General features: G+C 40.2%; 1 protein-coding gene across 1 annotated transcript; it reads left to right on the plus strand.

Moving 5' to 3' along the window:
- The first annotated feature begins 47 nt into the window (after window positions 1-47).
- Window positions 48-16,657, plus strand: SDHA (succinate dehydrogenase complex flavoprotein subunit A). Its single transcript, XM_030509002.1, has 15 exons — window positions 48-147; window positions 3,436-3,522; window positions 3,828-3,989; window positions 4,396-4,539; window positions 4,682-4,846; window positions 6,198-6,346; window positions 7,424-7,548; window positions 8,745-8,913; window positions 9,499-9,694; window positions 10,467-10,638; window positions 11,970-12,088; window positions 12,592-12,703; window positions 13,844-13,974; window positions 14,485-14,598; window positions 15,399-16,657. Exons 1-15 carry the CDS (start codon window positions 88-90, stop codon window positions 15,483-15,485), a joined length of 1,992 nt encoding a protein of 663 aa, XP_030364862.1. The 5' UTR covers window positions 48-87; the 3' UTR covers window positions 15,486-16,657.
- The last annotated feature ends 109 nt before the right edge of the window (window positions 16,658-16,766 follow it).

A 16,766-nucleotide genomic window follows, 5' to 3' on the forward strand; every position in this document is an offset into this window, starting at 1 on the left:
TCTCTCCCGCCGAGCCTTGCGGGTAGCTGCGCCGCTAGCGGCTTTTTGGCGCATGCGTCAGTGTTCCCTCCCGCGGGTCCGTGCGAAATGGCGGCGGCGGCAGCGGTAGTGGCTTCGCGGGGCTTGGCGAGGCGGTGGCTGCGGCCGGTGAGTGCTTGTTCTCGGCCCGCTCCGCTCCGCCCCGCCCCGCCCTGCCCTGCCCGGGGCTGCTTTCCCCTCCCGCGGGCGGCCTGGCGGCGGGGAAGGGGCCAGGCCGCGGAGAAGCCCCTTCCGGAGGGAGACGGGCCGGCTGAGCCTGGGGACCCAGCGCGGCTCCTGCCCGTCCCCTCAGCCGCGGCGGGGGAGCGCGCCTGGCCCCGCACTGCCCGTGGCGAGGAGCGCGGCGGCCGGCGGCAGCACGTACCCCCTTGTCTCCTCCGTGACCTTGGCGGCCAGCAGCCGCCCTGGGGCGGGGAGCCAGGCTTGGCTGCGGCAGCGGGGCAACCAGAGCCCTGCGGGGCCCACTGTCTCCTCGGCTGGCTCGGTCCCTCTGGCGGTTCTTTCGGAGCGGGACCGTCCTTGCTGTCGGCTCATGGGAGTTGACCGATTGTGGTCGTGGCCAGGCCGCTCCGCCTGGAGTGGGAAGCGAACGCGTAGCCTTAGGCCGTGAGCGGGCTGCCCGTGGGTCGGAGGGTGGCAGCGGGTACGGGGTGGCCCGGGGAGAGCCTGGCGGGTGTGGCGCCTTCCAGTGCCAGCACCTGGGTAGGAAGCTCACTGCTGGCGCCTTCGGGACCTGTGTGGGAAGCTAGTGCGGATCTGCGTGTTGCTTAAATGTGGCTAGCGGGTGTTTGCAGAAGTGCTGCTTCACTGTTCTAACAGTTTTGTTGCAGCTGATCCGCAAGCAGTTCTTAGTGAAGACTTGGTTTTCTCCGTGGTGAAGCGGGAGTTTTCAGTGTGTTTCCACTGTTCTCATCATGCGTGTCAGTAATGTGTTTGGGATTACAGAAGATAAATGTGAGGGAAAAGGAACTTGTAAAGGCAGCTGTAGGTGCCCCCCTCTTGTAAAACAAGTGCAGAAAAGGCAACAGCTGACAGGGAGAAGGGCTTAGAAGTGACATGTTTTAGAGGGCAGTGAACTGGCCCTGATAGGACTTTAATTGTGTAAGGGCAGTGATGTTCCTACTAGCATAACAGTTCAGGATCAGTGTGACCAGTGTCCCTTTCAAATTTAGTATAGCTTTTTTTCTGCTCTGTGGACTTTTATTCAGGCTTATTCAGAACAACACTTAATGGCAGCAGAAATTCTTATGTGTAGTTTTAACAAAAAAATGGATGTGGATGGGAATAGCAGCTTGGAAAACTTTTGTAGAAGCTTAAATGTGAAAAGAAAAGCAATCTGCTAAACAGTCGTGTTGTTTGGGGGGTTTGTAGTATGTTTCCAGTGTCCTCTGATGCAAAATATCTTTGATAACAGTTTGTAGCAACTTTAGAAAATAAGGAAGTTTTCTGAATGGAAATTAGTTGCAGGGCATTGTGGAAGAATTCTGACTGGAGGTTGCAGCAGGCTGTTTAAGGGGAGGAAAAGCTAAGTCAATTTCTTTTGCAGCTTTAGGGCATAAGCACAATTTACAGGTGTTGGGATTGGGAATTTTTTTGTGGGGTTTTTTTTCTCTTGGTCATTTGCACTTTAAGCAATACAAAGTATGTACAAACCTGTTGTGTGCTGTCCTTACCTACAGTACAGATTTTCTTTCAGTTGCTTAATGCAATAACTGAATGTGTTGTTGCTCACTTACGGCAAATAATTTATTGCAGTAAAAAGAGCTGTACTGTTTCTGGAACAAGATTTTGGAAACAAGCAGTAGTAATACATGCTGGAGAATATATGGCTGCTGCGTTTAAAGCGTGCCTTGTAGCCTGCCATGTCAATTGCAGTTCTGCTAGTTGAATTTCAGTTGCACTCAGGCCTGTGCAAGCAGTTTTGCTACAGAGAGGACACCCCCTTCCAGGTTGAGCTGTGATTCTTGAGAAATCTGTTGTGCAGATAAATTACATCTGATACCTGGGTTTCATCTGGTGAACTAGTTGATCTGATTCCGCATGTGAAATATTTATGGAAGATGATAAATATAGAAGTCAAGATGGGCATGGAATTGCCCCAGAGTGTGATAACATAGTAGGGTGGAAGGGGAAGAGTAGCTGCCTGGAGGAGGGCACTAACAGAACTCCTTCTAAGTAGGAGTTAAGACTGATCTTTCTTAAAGATGGCTGTAGAAACCAGAAGTGTGTTAGCGCAGGTGGTGACTCATTAGATTCACTGTTATGCAAGAAAATAATTTGAGGAAACTACTATGAGAGATGATAAAACTAGGTTGAGGAAAGTGTATTGTAGTTCATATCAGGGGTGGGGGAAGAGGTGGACTTTTGACAGGGAGGGAAGACTTGCTTGTTAGCATGTTATAGGGTTGTTGAACCATGGCTGTAACAGTTGCTGGAAATGGCAAATATCAGTCCCAGTGCATTTTAGGATGTATTTCAAATAGGGAAGCACAGAGATCACTAGTATGGTTCTGTGTTGCCATTCTCATCCGTCGTACGTGCTGAGTTAGGAGTATTTTTCTGAATGGTGTAAAGAAGGAATATCAGGTTCCAAGACGTTGGGGATTTATATGGTGAAGACTAAAGCTGTGATTATTTTAACCTGTCAAAGCCAAGCCTGGGTATCGGGTAGGTTTGGGTGCTGGGGTTTTTTCTTTTGGTTTTGAACATGCCAGAGGAGAGGAAATAACATTACAGAAGGGGAAAATTGTGCCTTTGTGCTTCATTTAGGTATTAATAAATGGTTCTAATTTGGTTACTTAATAGAGAATGAAAAGAAGAGAAAGATCTCTGACTTTTGCAGCAGTGATGAGCTGGAACAGCTTTCCCTACCACCTTTTTTTTTTTATCTTCATTATTCTTGCTCACCTGAAATAATTCAAATTCTGAGCATTGCTTGACACAAGAGGTACTTTCCGTTAATTCCTGTGGTTCCTATAAAGCTATCTTCCATCTTTCTTTACTTATGAAAAAACTATAAGAGTACCACAGCATTAATTGCAAACATGTTTTTCTGTCAGTGCAGCCTCAGGTCTGAGAGACTGGTTAGTGTTAGTAAAGTAAATAACAGCCTGAAACATGCTGTTACCTGTGGGCTGTTCTCTCCTCCAGTCAAAACTTTTTTTTTTCCTTTTATTCTAACCCCCCCCCCCACCAAAAAGGAAAATATAGGAAAGCCAAAATTTCATTGCTTGTAGCTCTAAAATACGTTGCTACAATGTTCTTCTGTATGTGGTATCAGTGATAAGTAAAGGTTTGTTATAAAGGTAGGGCAGCTGAGAATGCTAAAAGTCTTCCTTGTGAAAACATTTCATGCGAAACATGTTCCATAACAGTTGTCTTGACCTCTGTCCGTAGTGGCCAGTGGCATGCCAGGCTCTTGCCCGCAACTTACACTTCACAGCCTATGGAAAGAAGAATGCTTCTACAAAGGTTTCCGATTCGGTATGTTTGTGCTTCTTTATATCTTAAGTAACAGATTGGATAATACACAATACTTGAGAGACATTAAACAAATGGGTATTGGCGTTTTGTGTTGTGCTCAAGTATGTAATGAGACTGAGTTTTGAAATGGATAGCTTTTTTTAATGATGGTTTCCACCCACAAGAGTACATAACACTTGCTGCTTTTAAGAACTTTTAAGGGGCTTTTAAGAACATTAAACCTATACTGCTTGCGTCTCCATGAAACTTAAGTTTGACCTAGCTTGAAATCTTTGTGATCATAACAAACTGATTTCTTTTCCCAGATTTCTACACAATACCCAGTAGTGGACCATGAATTCGATGCAGTTGTTGTGGGTGCAGGAGGAGCAGGTCTGCGGGCTGCGTTTGGTTTGTCAGAAGCTGGATTTAATACAGCATGTATTACAAAGCTGTTTCCCACCAGATCTCATACTGTTGCCGCACAGGTGAGAAATGAGATAGAACAAATGTTTGAAAGGTCCCTGCTGTCAGGAAGCTGCTTTGGATATGCACATCAACATCACATTTTAAGGCCACGCTTCCTCTTATAAATATTGCATATTTAGTTGAAGCTATTTTGGAGGGCGATACCTGTTTAGATTCTATTCTGTGCTTTTTCACTGCATTCAGTATAACTTTGCAATTTCCTGTGTTACACAAAGCAGAACATGATAAAGAGCCGTTGTGAAACTGATAAATTGCAGAGGTTTCTCACAGCCACATTAAATATGACTTTACTGTATCTCTTGTACACAGAGGCATAAATGGTATGTGATTTTTAACAGAAATAAGGAAAATCTACTAAAACTGCTTCAGTAATATAATTCCAAGGAAATGGATTTTAATTTTCAGGGAGGGATCAACGCTGCCCTAGGAAACATGGAAGATGATAACTGGAGGTGGCATTTCTATGACACAGTGAAAGGGTCTGATTGGCTGGGTGACCAGGATGCCATACACTACATGACTGAGCAAGCCCCAGCTGCGGTGATAGAGGTGAGACTCACTGGAGTTTGTCAGCTGCAAGTATTTATAACAGACTAGCTTGCAAGGAGATCTCCTTACTAGGAACATAATAAAATAACTTTTTGCCTTGTCATGCACAAGAGTTTCCGATGCTTGTATTTGGGTTCAACAGCTGGAAAACTATGGGATGCCATTCAGCAGAACTGAAGAAGGAAAAATATATCAGCGTGCATTTGGTGGGCAGAGTCTTCAGTTTGGAAAAGGAGGACAGGCTCACAGATGCTGCTGTGTGGCAGACAGGACAGGACATTCACTGTTACATACTCTGTATGGCAGGGTAAGCAGCTGTGAAGTAAACTTGCTTTTGCTTTTTTATTTGCAATTCATGATTTTTCTTTTTCTTTCCTCCCTGGAGTTTGGGAAAACCAAACACCTCACTCTCTTCTCCCTCACCTCAATGCCCCCCCTTAGCCCCCCAAAAAAACCAAACCAACATAACAACAAGAAAAAACCCACCCAACCAATAAAACCCCAAATAAAACCCAAACCAAATGTGTAGCTGCTCACATATGAACGAGGAATCCAGGAGAATGACTGATAACAATTCTGGTTTTCCTTCCTTCTTGAGGCAATGTGGAAGAATGTAGCAGAGCTGATGCTTGTTTAGTGTCAGGAGTGTGCAGAAATAGAATAAATTATAATATCAGAAAAATATATTTCTGATATATAATAATATATATTGATATATAAATACAGTATTTTGAATAATATATATAATATATGCTGTCCTGAACACTACAGCTGTTAGTGTACACTGTGTTAGCTTTGTGGTCTGTAGTACTTCACTTTTAATGCTTTTGTGTCTGTTAGCTACACCCAAAGAGAATTTATGTAAACATTCCACCAAAAAATATTTACAAAAAAATGTAACACAGCAGCACTGGGGAACTGTGAAAAGAAGTACAAGGCAGCATTTTCTTTCACTCATCTTCAAACAGGGAACAGGGAAAAATAAGAGGTGTAAATGCTTTAAGGCCTACTGTGCATTTGTGAGCTTGCTCTGTGGCAAGTAAGTGACTACTGTTCCAGCATCTATTCCCATCAGTTCTGTAAACCATAACTGAAGAAAGATTGGGTTACTTTAAAATGGTAATAAGCTACTTGAAACCTGAAATTAAGTACCTAGTAGGTAATGTTTTTTTATTTACTTAGTGGCTAGCTAATTGCTCTCCCTCAGGTCCACACTATAAATGTTGCTGCAACACATCTGCTCAGTGCTGATCCTTGGGGGCATGAAAGAATATTTGGCTTGATGCCTGCTGCTGGTATATTAGGCTTCAGGAGATGTACTGCACTTCTCCGTGAGAGGTTTAAGTAAACAGACATGCTGGTACATGGATCAAGTACTGCAGCTGACTAAAGTGTTGCCAAAGGTACAGGGAAATAATGAGTGTTGCTGACTAGCTATGACTTCTTGGATTAAATGGTTTGGTAACTACTTACATCCCTTTAAGCTAGGTTGGATTCATTAGCAAAGTTTTATGAGGATTTGTGAGGAAACTGGTTTCCCTGAGAGTTGGTCGGTGTGGTTTGTATCCTGATACAGCCCACAGGCATTGACAGCTTTGAAGAGCGTTTACTTTGGTTTCTGGATTTTCCTTAAAGTTCCTTTTTTCATTTTCCTTCAGTCTCTAAGATATGACACAAGCTACTTTGTTGAATATTTCGCCTTGGACCTACTTATGGAAAATGGAGAATGTCGTGGTGTTATTGCCCTCTGCATAGAAGATGGCACTATACATCGTTTTAGAGCGAAGAACACTGTCATTGCCACGGGGTAATGTAAAGTTTATGACGGATGGCAAACTTGAGAGTGCTGCTAGTTGGAAGTTTGTTTTTTTACATGTATTTGAATCCAAAGTGCAGAGATGACATGTTGACTTGAAAAACATAATTTATATGTTCATCTTCCCTCCCCCTCCTGCCTCGATCAAAAGCAATATAACGGAATTCCGTCATTCCCTCTGAAAGGAGACACATACTAATTTTGTGACCAAGTATAAATTTAGTACAAGGCCTAATCATGAATTCTAGAACAAGAACGTAAAGTTGGAATGTGTAAGAGCACATGTGTACATGTACCCCAATGGCCTTAGATTTTTGAAACATGCCATATGTTTTTGTTTATAGAACGCTATATGCATTAGTCTTTTGCTGCTTATGGCTGTCTCATACCTATTTCAGTATGCAAAATATTTATAAACATATCTGTCAAAGAAAAACAGTTTGTTTGCCTACATAATTTGGCTTTATTGAAGCCAAGGCTGGTTTCATACTTGTGGTGTTTGAGGTATATTGAATATGTACATAGATACTTTTTGTGAGAGTTTGCCATGAAATTGTGAGTACTGGCAGTTCTCAGTAATGTTGGAAACTAACCTATTTGTTTTAGGTGTAAGATTTCATGTTTAATACCTAATTTTAGACAACTAAGTTTTGAAATCTAAGAACATAAAATCAGGGCCATGTTGAGGATAAAAGCTATTGCTATATGCTATTTTTGATAGAACTGCAGTGATAGTTTGAATGAAGTCTAATAGTAGTGGATTGAGAGAACTTCCTGACGCAACTTTTTTCTGGCAAAAAGGCTTCTGATACTAACCATCTATTCTGCTTTGGAATTGTTATTCCTTTTCTTGGGCCTTCTGTCACCAGCTGTTTTTCAAATATGAGCATAACAGGGCAATACCAGTTTTGTTTTTTCTTTTGTTTGAACTTAGTATGTGGCAAACCTTATGCATCTTGCTTATTAACCCTCTGCTCTATTTCTGTTACTGTGCAAACAGCATAGCTGAGCAGTATGTTCTAGAGGTTTCTTTTCCTTGCTAATTCGGTAAACCTTTGTGTTCTGTAGTGGGTACGGCCGCACTTACTTCAGCTGTACATCTGCTCATACTAGTACGGGTGATGGCACTGCTATGGTCACGCGAGCTGGTCTTCCTTGCCAGGACTTAGAATTTGTACAGTTTCACCCTACAGGTACAGACTATGAAATAATACTTACATTGTTTTCTGAGTTGAACAAATTTGTTGTTGTTTTAAAATGTGCTCAAGTCAGTTTGCACTTTTCTATAGCAGTTCATTAGTTTTTTGTGACAGCTGTTCACACTTGTCTGCAACTGCTGTTGAATAGAAATCACTAAGTCTTACTTAAAGACTTAGAATGTTATAAGGGTTTCAGCTGTTCTAATTTATAGATCAATGTTAAATATTTTGAGGTACTGTCTTTACAAAACTAAAAGGGTTTTTGAATTCCAAGCTGAAACCACTTCACCTTTAAAACTTATGTTTCCTTTTGCCTTTAAAATATTAAAGGGTTTGATAGTAGATGCAGGAGCAATGGGATAGATGCAGCTATTAAGGAATTACATACTAAATCTTTTGTGGAAGTGGGATAGTTGAAGTAAAGGTATATATTTAGGACTGAGGTTTCATAGCACAGGATCAGTATCTAAACTGTGGACAACGATGGTCACAAAATAAAATAATTTTTTGTAGCTAATACTTAGTTTTAACTTGTGATAAGTAGTGAATTTTTTAATTGTTCGTTTATTTTGCAATGTTACAGTGATACAGTTTTCATTTGACTTAGATAATTTTTTTGCCATCAAAGAACCTTCATTGCCTGTGTGATAATTCTGTAGCTTTTAATGTAATAATCAAATGTACGAGTTGGTTAGCATTTTTGTTTTCTATGATGACCAGTGCTGAAGGCTAACACTGAGTGAGCTCTGACATTCCACACTATTTGAAGCCATCCTGTATTGCCTTAGCACAGGAGAAGAGGGAACAAAGATGAACAAACTGGCCTTGAGATAATCAACTTCTGGTTTACTTGATCTTGAACAAAGTAATTGCTGAAGGTCTACAGAATCTTCGTAAAATTCTCCTTACATATTGATGGGTGCAGATCTCTCTAGTTCTAATATTATGGATACTGTTGGTGTTCCAAATCAACATGATTATCTTTTGGGAAGAGTATTTGAAAGGAGTAACAATACTTATTTCTAGGCAGTCTTGGAGGACAGTTCCTAGTGGTATGATTAGGATGGAATAAAATCTACTCATGACTTACTTGCATTGTTTAGGAAGCTCTTGTTTATTCAGTCCTGGTCATCCTGACTGTGAAGCTGTCTAGAGAATCTCTCATTTGATGGTATTTTCTTTCTTGACAGGTATCTATGGAGCTGGCTGCCTTATAACAGAAGGATGTCGTGGAGAGGGAGGTATTCTAATTAACAGTCAAGGCGAAAGATTTATGGAGAGATATGCACCTGTTGCTAAGGATCTGGCTTCCAGGGATGTAGTGTCTCGTTCCATGACCATAGAAATCCGTGAAGGAAGGTTAGTTAAATACCCTTAATGAAGCTGCAGAAGAAATACTTAATCGTACTAGACTGTATACTATCCAATAGTTCATTTGATAAACACCTGATATTTCACACGAGTGAGCTTTAGTAACTGACAGCTGAACTCTGCATGCAGGGCAGAAATTTTGCTTGTGAATTCCTAAAGATACTGAAGGGGAATACAAGACATTAGCAGTCTCCTGCTTGAATTTGGTGCATCTGGAGGCAATTGCTCAACAAGTTTAATGTATATGCTCTTACTGCAAGCAATGGAAATAATTTGGTGCTCTGTTTTCTTGACTAATTATCTTCAAATGTTACGTATTTCTGCAGAGGTATAGTGGTTTAACATCTTAAATACTGTAAAGTATTTAAGTGAAAAGAAAAGCTGGGAGATGAAAAATATGCTTAAATACTGCCAGGGTCAGTAGTATTTTTCAAATATGCTAGATACTAATTTTTGTCAGATAACATTTGAATTTTTTTTCCCCCACAAGTGAAACAAATTGGATTAGAAATATTATTGGTGTTTGCAGAATTCCTGTTACATGTTCCAGTGTTGACTTTTTTTTTTTGATAGGGGTTGTGGCCCTGAAAAAGACCATGTATACCTGCAGTTGCACCATTTGCCACCACAGCAGCTAGCAACCCGTCTCCCAGGAATTTCAGAAACAGCTATGATATTTGCTGGCGTTGATGTCACTAAAGAGCCTATTCCTGTTCTGCCTACTGTCCATTATAATATGGGAGGTATTCCTACAAACTACAAGGGACAAGTAAGTAATATACATCATTCAGTATTTTTTTGTACCATAATAGGAAATTATTTTCCAAATATAAAAGCATTAACAATGTTTTTCATATGTGTAAGGATGAATAATAATTATAATAATAATGTCAGAGTACTTGTACACAATCTGGTTTGTTTTTGTAAATAACTTGAGAACCACATTCCAGTCCATCTGGAGATGGGAGTACCAAGAAACATCTAAAATGAAGTTACTGTCATGTCTGACAACAATTCTGTTTATCAAGTTGAAGGTAATATAGTTGAACAAAGATCAAACTACAGCTCTGTTATAAGCTATAGCTCAAGTTAGTGTATATTAATTCTCTATACCTCATGTAATCTCTACACTAAAGCAGATTCCTCTAACTCATACTCATTAGAAATCAATGTGATGGTGTCAGGTGAATTTTTCTATTTCAGTGTATCGTAGTTGTTAATTTTCAATGCAGAATTTTGCCTTAGAAATGTCTGATCAGACTTTCTTCCTGTGCTTCTCTGTCTTGCTGCAGAATTGTGATGAAATAGAACCACATACTTTTCATAAGAATAATTCAAGAAATCTCGGGTTTTAGTGATATCTGTATTTACATGGCATTGCTATTTACCCTTTAGAACTAAAATATTTATGGTTTTAGAGTTGGAGAAAACTTGATTACTGTGTTTCATCCTTACATGCACATGACCTTTGCAGATACAGAGGTTTGTACTGTTACAAACTGTTTAAGAAATGAGTGCTAACTGACTGCCTGAAATGATAGGTGATTACACATGTGAATGGTGAGGATAAAGTGGTACCTGGTTTATATGCTTGTGGAGAAGCAGCCTCTGCATCTGTCCATGGTGCAAATCGACTTGGAGCAAACTCACTTCTGGATTTGGTGGTCTTTGGTCGTGCTTGTGCTCTTACTATTGCGAACACATCCAAGCCTGGTAAGGCTCACTGTTTTAGAGACACTTGCCTTTATGATTTCATTTCTTCTCCACAAAGAGTGATGGCTACCTAATTCAGAATGCTAGATATAGACTATTATTTGTTAGAAAAGGCAGAAATCATGTTTATGCTTTTTATAGGCATATTCTTTGCTGCGTGAATGTTTGAAGTTAACGTTTGCTTTGTGAGATGATATTTTTAAAACTAGAATTAGGTCAGTGCTATTGGCAAAAACAGTTGAGATTTTTCACAAATTAGCAAAACAGAGTATTAAATGTGAAGACTGACTTCTCTACATCCTGCACTGCATCTTGGATATTAAGAAAAGTTTCTTCACCCAAAGGGTTATCAAGCATTAGAACAGGCTGCCCAGGGAAGTGGTTGTATTGTCAGCCCTGGAGGTATTTAAAAGACACGTACATGTGGGGCTTGAGGACATGGTTTAGTGGAGGACTTGGCTAGGTTAATGGTTGGACTCTGATCTTAAAGGTCCTTTTCAATCTAAATGATTCTGTGGTTCTACATCAGAATGTAGTCTATCTTACACTTGGCGCTTTTGTATAGTGGAATTTGCTGCCACCTTGTTGATCTGTCTTATTACTGCTTAATGTCCAAAGTAATAAGATGGATTGTTTTTTCAGTCTGACCGCACAAAGTGTGCAGAGTGATGGTTCCTGATGGAATCAGTTTAGATCTAGTGGTGCCTATTGGCTCTGGCTCTGTGCAAGCATTTATTTGGATCTTTCTGTGGTTCCTTTGAGTTTGAAATTTCAGGAAGGTTTTTATTAGTCTGAATGCAAAGCTACACATAAGATGAAGTGTGCTGGTAAGATGCTATGTTTAGTTTGTTACCCAGTAACAGATGGGTTCCAGTGTTAGAGGCAAGATGCAGAGCTCATGTGTAATTGCCAAGCTTGTTGACTGGTCCCTGGAACCTTAGCAGATCCAAGAGAGGGTGGGAGGCTTGGGACTGAAGAGACAAGGAAAGCATAGGAGAAGATAGTAAGGAGCCACAGGCTTATTCCATAGTTTAGAAGAATTTTCATCAGGTGCTGTTTTTAAGGAATTAACAGCAGAATTTAGCCAAACCTATAAATTTCCTACTAACTGTCACAGGAAAGAATGTGATTCATATACTCTACTGAGAACTCTATTTTTAAGTGTATGGATAGTATTGGTGGGAGTTCAGGAAAGTTATAATTAACCTGTACCTCAGAGGAAGAAAACAGATTGTGTTTTAGTTAAATCTGACTTTTTAGTAGTTGCTAGTCTATGAAACTACCAGAAACCAAACCCAAGCCTGACCTAGTAACTGAATCTTTCTTATTAGGAGAGACAGTTCCCTCTATTAAACCAAACGCTGGTGAAGAGTCGGTTGCTAACCTTGACAAATTAAGATTTGCTAACGGAACCATAAGGACTTCAGAAGTGCGACTTAACATGCAGAAGGTAAGCCTGGTTAAGCTCTTGATTATAAGGTCTGAGAAGCTGCAATCAATGGGGTTTGGTCACATTGAAAATACACTTTAGGAAGTAAAATACACTTCACGGAAGTAAAAAGCAGTGTGAGTAAACTGTCTGTGCGCAGCAAAGGCTGTATCAGTTTTGTTAGTTTCTTCTTCCCTTCATGATTTTTCCTCTTGGGTAGTTTACCTGCTGTGTAATGGAATCGTAGAATCATAGAGTCATAGGTTTGGGTTGGAAGGGACCTTAAAGATCATCTAGTTCCAGCCCCCCTGCCATGGGCAGGGACGCCTCCTGCTAGGCCAGATTGCTCAAATACAGTAGGGTTTCTTTTGTTTGGGATGAAGAGAAGAATGTTTTTTCTTCAGGCTGCAGATATGTTTGAAGTCAAAACAGCTCCCTGTCAAGCTCAGTTGGAACTAATGAAGTTATGTGGGATATTACGCACATGCAGCGTATCAAACTGATTTTGGTTTACTATCTTGCAGGCAATGCAAAGCCATGCTGCTGTGTTTCGTACTGGTTCTGTACTCCAAGAAGGCTGTGAAAAAGTTAGCCAAATTTATAGTGATCTGGCTCATCTAAAGACATTTGACAGAGGTAATTTGATAGTAACGAATACACCTTGGCCAGAGTACTCTCTAGGAAAAATGTGGTGTTTGGTGTTTGGTTTTTTTTTTTAAATTATTACTTTTCTCTTATGAAAATTTTCTTATGTGTTTCTTGAAACTTTTGCTAAGGTTTTTAACCATTTCGAATCTTTAAAAATACGTTGTAGAGCTCTACTTATTTAAACATGGTAATTAGTAAAGTACTTGATCTTACTGGTCGCTTTCTGGTTGTATACACTTCGAAAGAAGTGGAGTGTGAACTTGGATTCAGCTGTATAAGGTACTAAATGCTGTTCTCTCTGAACATGATTTGAAGTTGTTCAAATACTAAGATGAACTTTAGTAGTATCTTCTGAAAAAGCCAGGGAGTTGCAAAAAGGCAGCAAAGACTATTCATAGGTTGAACACTCAAGTTTTCATTCTTCAGCTGAGCAGATAGTGCTGTAGATACTTTATGTACAGGTACCGATGTACCTTTTCTCCTCTCATGTCGTGTATTTCTCTGCAATTACTACTATTGGATGTGTGTCCTAACAGTGAAAGTAGGACTGGCTTTCTGGGACAGCTCTCAACAAGCATTAAGTGTTACAATAGCTTAAAATGTAGAGATCAAAATGAAGATACATTCATATAAGTGAACTCGGGTCCGCCTTGAAGATACTTAAATGAAGAACCGTGTATAACTAGCAGGGCTGTTTGGGTTTTTTTCCCCCCCTCTCTGAGGGTGGGAAGGAAGGGAAAGCCCTGTTGCCTGGATCTGCTAGTGATCTACTTAAAGAGCTACCATTTAGCCAGATCTTGTGATCTGAAGTGAGGTATGGGGACTGAGTTGTAGGTATGATATAAAGCAGGCAAGAATCTATGGTGTAATTTTGTCTCAGTAACACACATGCAACAGGGATGCCTGGTAGAACTGAACTTTTCTAAGATTCATTTTGATTTGTTAGAGTATAGGAATTGTTACTGAGCCTTGCAGGCAACAGTGAGTAATTCAGTATTGCAGAGTACTGTAACTGCTGTAGGTAAAGCATTGGCTGGTTTGATTCTAAGTACCAGCAATAGCACAGAAGTAAATTGAAGAATAACTTGTTTGTAGAACATCCTCTGTAGTATTTTAATATTTTACTAGGTATTGTGTGGAACACTGACTTGGTGGAGACCCTTGAACTGCAAAACCTGATGCTTTGTGCTCTACAAACCATTTATGGTGCTGAGGCCCGCAAGGAGTCCCGGGGTGCTCATGCCAGAGAGGACTATAAGGTATAAATATTTTCTGTGACAGTTTTCCTTGTTATGTGCCCTTGGATGGATTATTTAAAAGTTGTAATTTCTTTGAAGTGCAGTCTTCATAGTCTTGAGTTGGGATTAGTGTAATATTTGTTTGGGGTCCCATATGCTCTGTTTTATCTGTTGTTATTTGTTATATATAAAATGACCAATACATGCAACACCGGGTAACAACCTTGAGAGAAGAGTTGTTCCGTGTGTGCATCTGAATGATTAGAGAGGTCTAAACTAGGACTATAGTAATAATAAGGTCGTGAATGCAGAAACAGGACTATTATTTTGTCCTGTGCAAGAAACATTACCTTAAAGCCCTGGTTAAGCTTTGGTATTTAAAATTTGACATGAGCAGTGTTAAGATAAAGCTTGCTGGCTATTAGGAGACACATTGTGTTACAGTTGTAATTGGAATGCAACTGATCACGTGGTTGTGAAGTGATTTGCAGATGTAACTTCTGGTCTGTACTAACCTAACTTTCTCCTTAGTTGCGTGTAGATGAGTTTGACTACTCTAAGCCACTCCAAGGCCAGCAGCGGAAGCCATTTGAAGAGCACTGGAGAAAGCACACCCTTTCTTATGTGGATATCCCATCTGGGAAGGTACATATAGCCTGACGCTTGAGGGTCTTTCTCACTGTCAACAAACAGCTGCTCTCAGACAGCTCTTGATACTGTTGTTTAACAGCAGCCATAACTGAGAGAAGTTTTTTTTGATATTTAGGAAATTACTTTGATTTGAGCTGGAATTGTTTTCCCCCTTGTATCAGGCTAGTTCAAAAGCTTTTTCCTTTTCCTCTGATGGTGGCAAAATCTGTTGTTGGTGTTTAGCATCAAGTTTTTGCGGTATTTCAAAGATGGAGCTGAAAAATCTGCCCCTACTTGTGTGGTTTGGGGTTGGGTTTTTTTTATTCTGTTCTCTGGATCCTCTTTGTTTCCTCTTCCCCAGTTCCAGCTTCCTTGAATCTAGTTTGGTGACAAATGAGAGCATCTTGCTTCCTGAGCAGCTGCTGAGGACAGAAAGTGTCACACAGTGCTGTCCTCTAACTGATCCATTGGGTTTTCTGTATCCAAGACTCTTGTAGCTTAAAGAACTAGGAATCTTAGCCAAAACTTCACTTTTGTCCAAAAGGCTTTTTTAAAGTAGTAGTCTTCTGATACCATTTTTGGTCAGGCTTTGCTTTTAAAGGAATTGAATCAGTGGTAACTTGGTGGAACATAAATGTTCCTTGTAGGTTACTAACTGTTCATTTTTTATGGAAGGAAGAGAATAATGGAGAAATAGGCTTAACATCAATGAAGTAATTCAGTTATCTGTGTTACTCAGTCATTCTTGTTAGCTAGGCTGTCTTGTTTAGATACAAGAGGTTTGTCTTAAAGTTCTTTGTTCTTTTTTACTTCAGGTGACCTTGAAATACAGACCTGTGATTGACAGAACTCTGAATGAACAAGACTGCTCAACTGTCCCCCCTGCTATTCGCTCATACTAGTAACTTAAAGTTAACTGGCAGCCCTCTCCCAGAGGCGGTTAGTGTATGTAAGCATAGCACAAGCAAATCAAAATAGTATTGTCACTATCAATTAATGGAAAATGTTGACTAAACTTGTCTCCAGCTTGTATTCTGCTGTGGCTTACTGTACAGTTATGAAAATGGAATACAGGACAGCTTATGTTCTTTCACCCATCTGTTAAAACTGACAGGGAAAACACAAAATGTGTCTAAATAAAGTGATGAGAAGTCTTGTATTTGTATTTGTTTGAATGTTATGTATATAATTACCATGCTTTTATTTTGGATGTATAGTTATATTTCCATATTTTAAGGACAAGAAATGCATTGCAGTATTTTTGGACAAGATTGAGATGCTGAATTTTATGAATGGGGACTTAAAGTCAAGCATCATAATTGCTGATGTAAGTAACATGAAAGAAAATGATGCACAAGTAGTTACAACTTTGTTTTTTCCAAAGCTAAAATTGTAAAAATTGTCATAATGTTGCCCTGTTGAAGAAAACAAGATACTTCTACTCCACTTACATTCACCATGAACAGAATTTAATCTTTAATAGCTGATCTCTACTCTCTCTGGAACTTCTGAAGCTGTTTTTGTGGCACGTTCTGTGTGTGTGTTTCCTAGATTGTATTTTCTCTCAAAGGAACCAAGAGGCACTGTTGCAGAAGACTTACAGAAGCTTATTAAAGCTTCCCAAATCTGAAGTATGTTTTAGTGCCAAGATGTAACTCGTAAGGTGTCAATAGAGCAGTTGCTAGCAGCGTTTCTGTGAATAACTCCCAGTTCTTGGAGGACTGAATTGTAACTATGCACACTCAGTTGAATGAAGTGTTTTGTAATTTTTGACATTTCTCAACTGTTGAATGTTAATTGTTTTGGGGAAAAAAGTTAATGTTGGAATGGGGCTGGGGGTGGTTGGAAAAAAAGAATATACCATGTTTCACTCCTGTAGTGTTTTTGTATCTTGTGCAAGGGTGGTGAGACTGGCCTGGGAGAAGTGTAGAACATTACCTTTGTGTAGACAAGATGGGAAATGGGGACTACATCCTGACTTGGCTTATTTTTTATAGCAAGAGGCCTGACTATTGTAAAGGAGAGAGGAAATAACATTTCATACGTATTGCAATAAACCAATGTTGTACCGTTACACTACCTTCTTTCCCTCTTCTGGAAACCGCCGTTCCGCTGCTTCCCCAGCCGCCCTTGGTACAGGGGAGGCGGGCTCCCCTCAGGCCGGCAGGCACGCAGGGGCCCGC

Source organism: Strigops habroptila, chromosome 1, assembly GCF_004027225.2.
Source record: "Strigops habroptila isolate Jane chromosome 1, bStrHab1.2.pri, whole genome shotgun sequence".
Lineage (NCBI taxonomy): Eukaryota > Metazoa > Chordata > Aves > Psittaciformes > Psittacidae > Strigops > Strigops habroptila.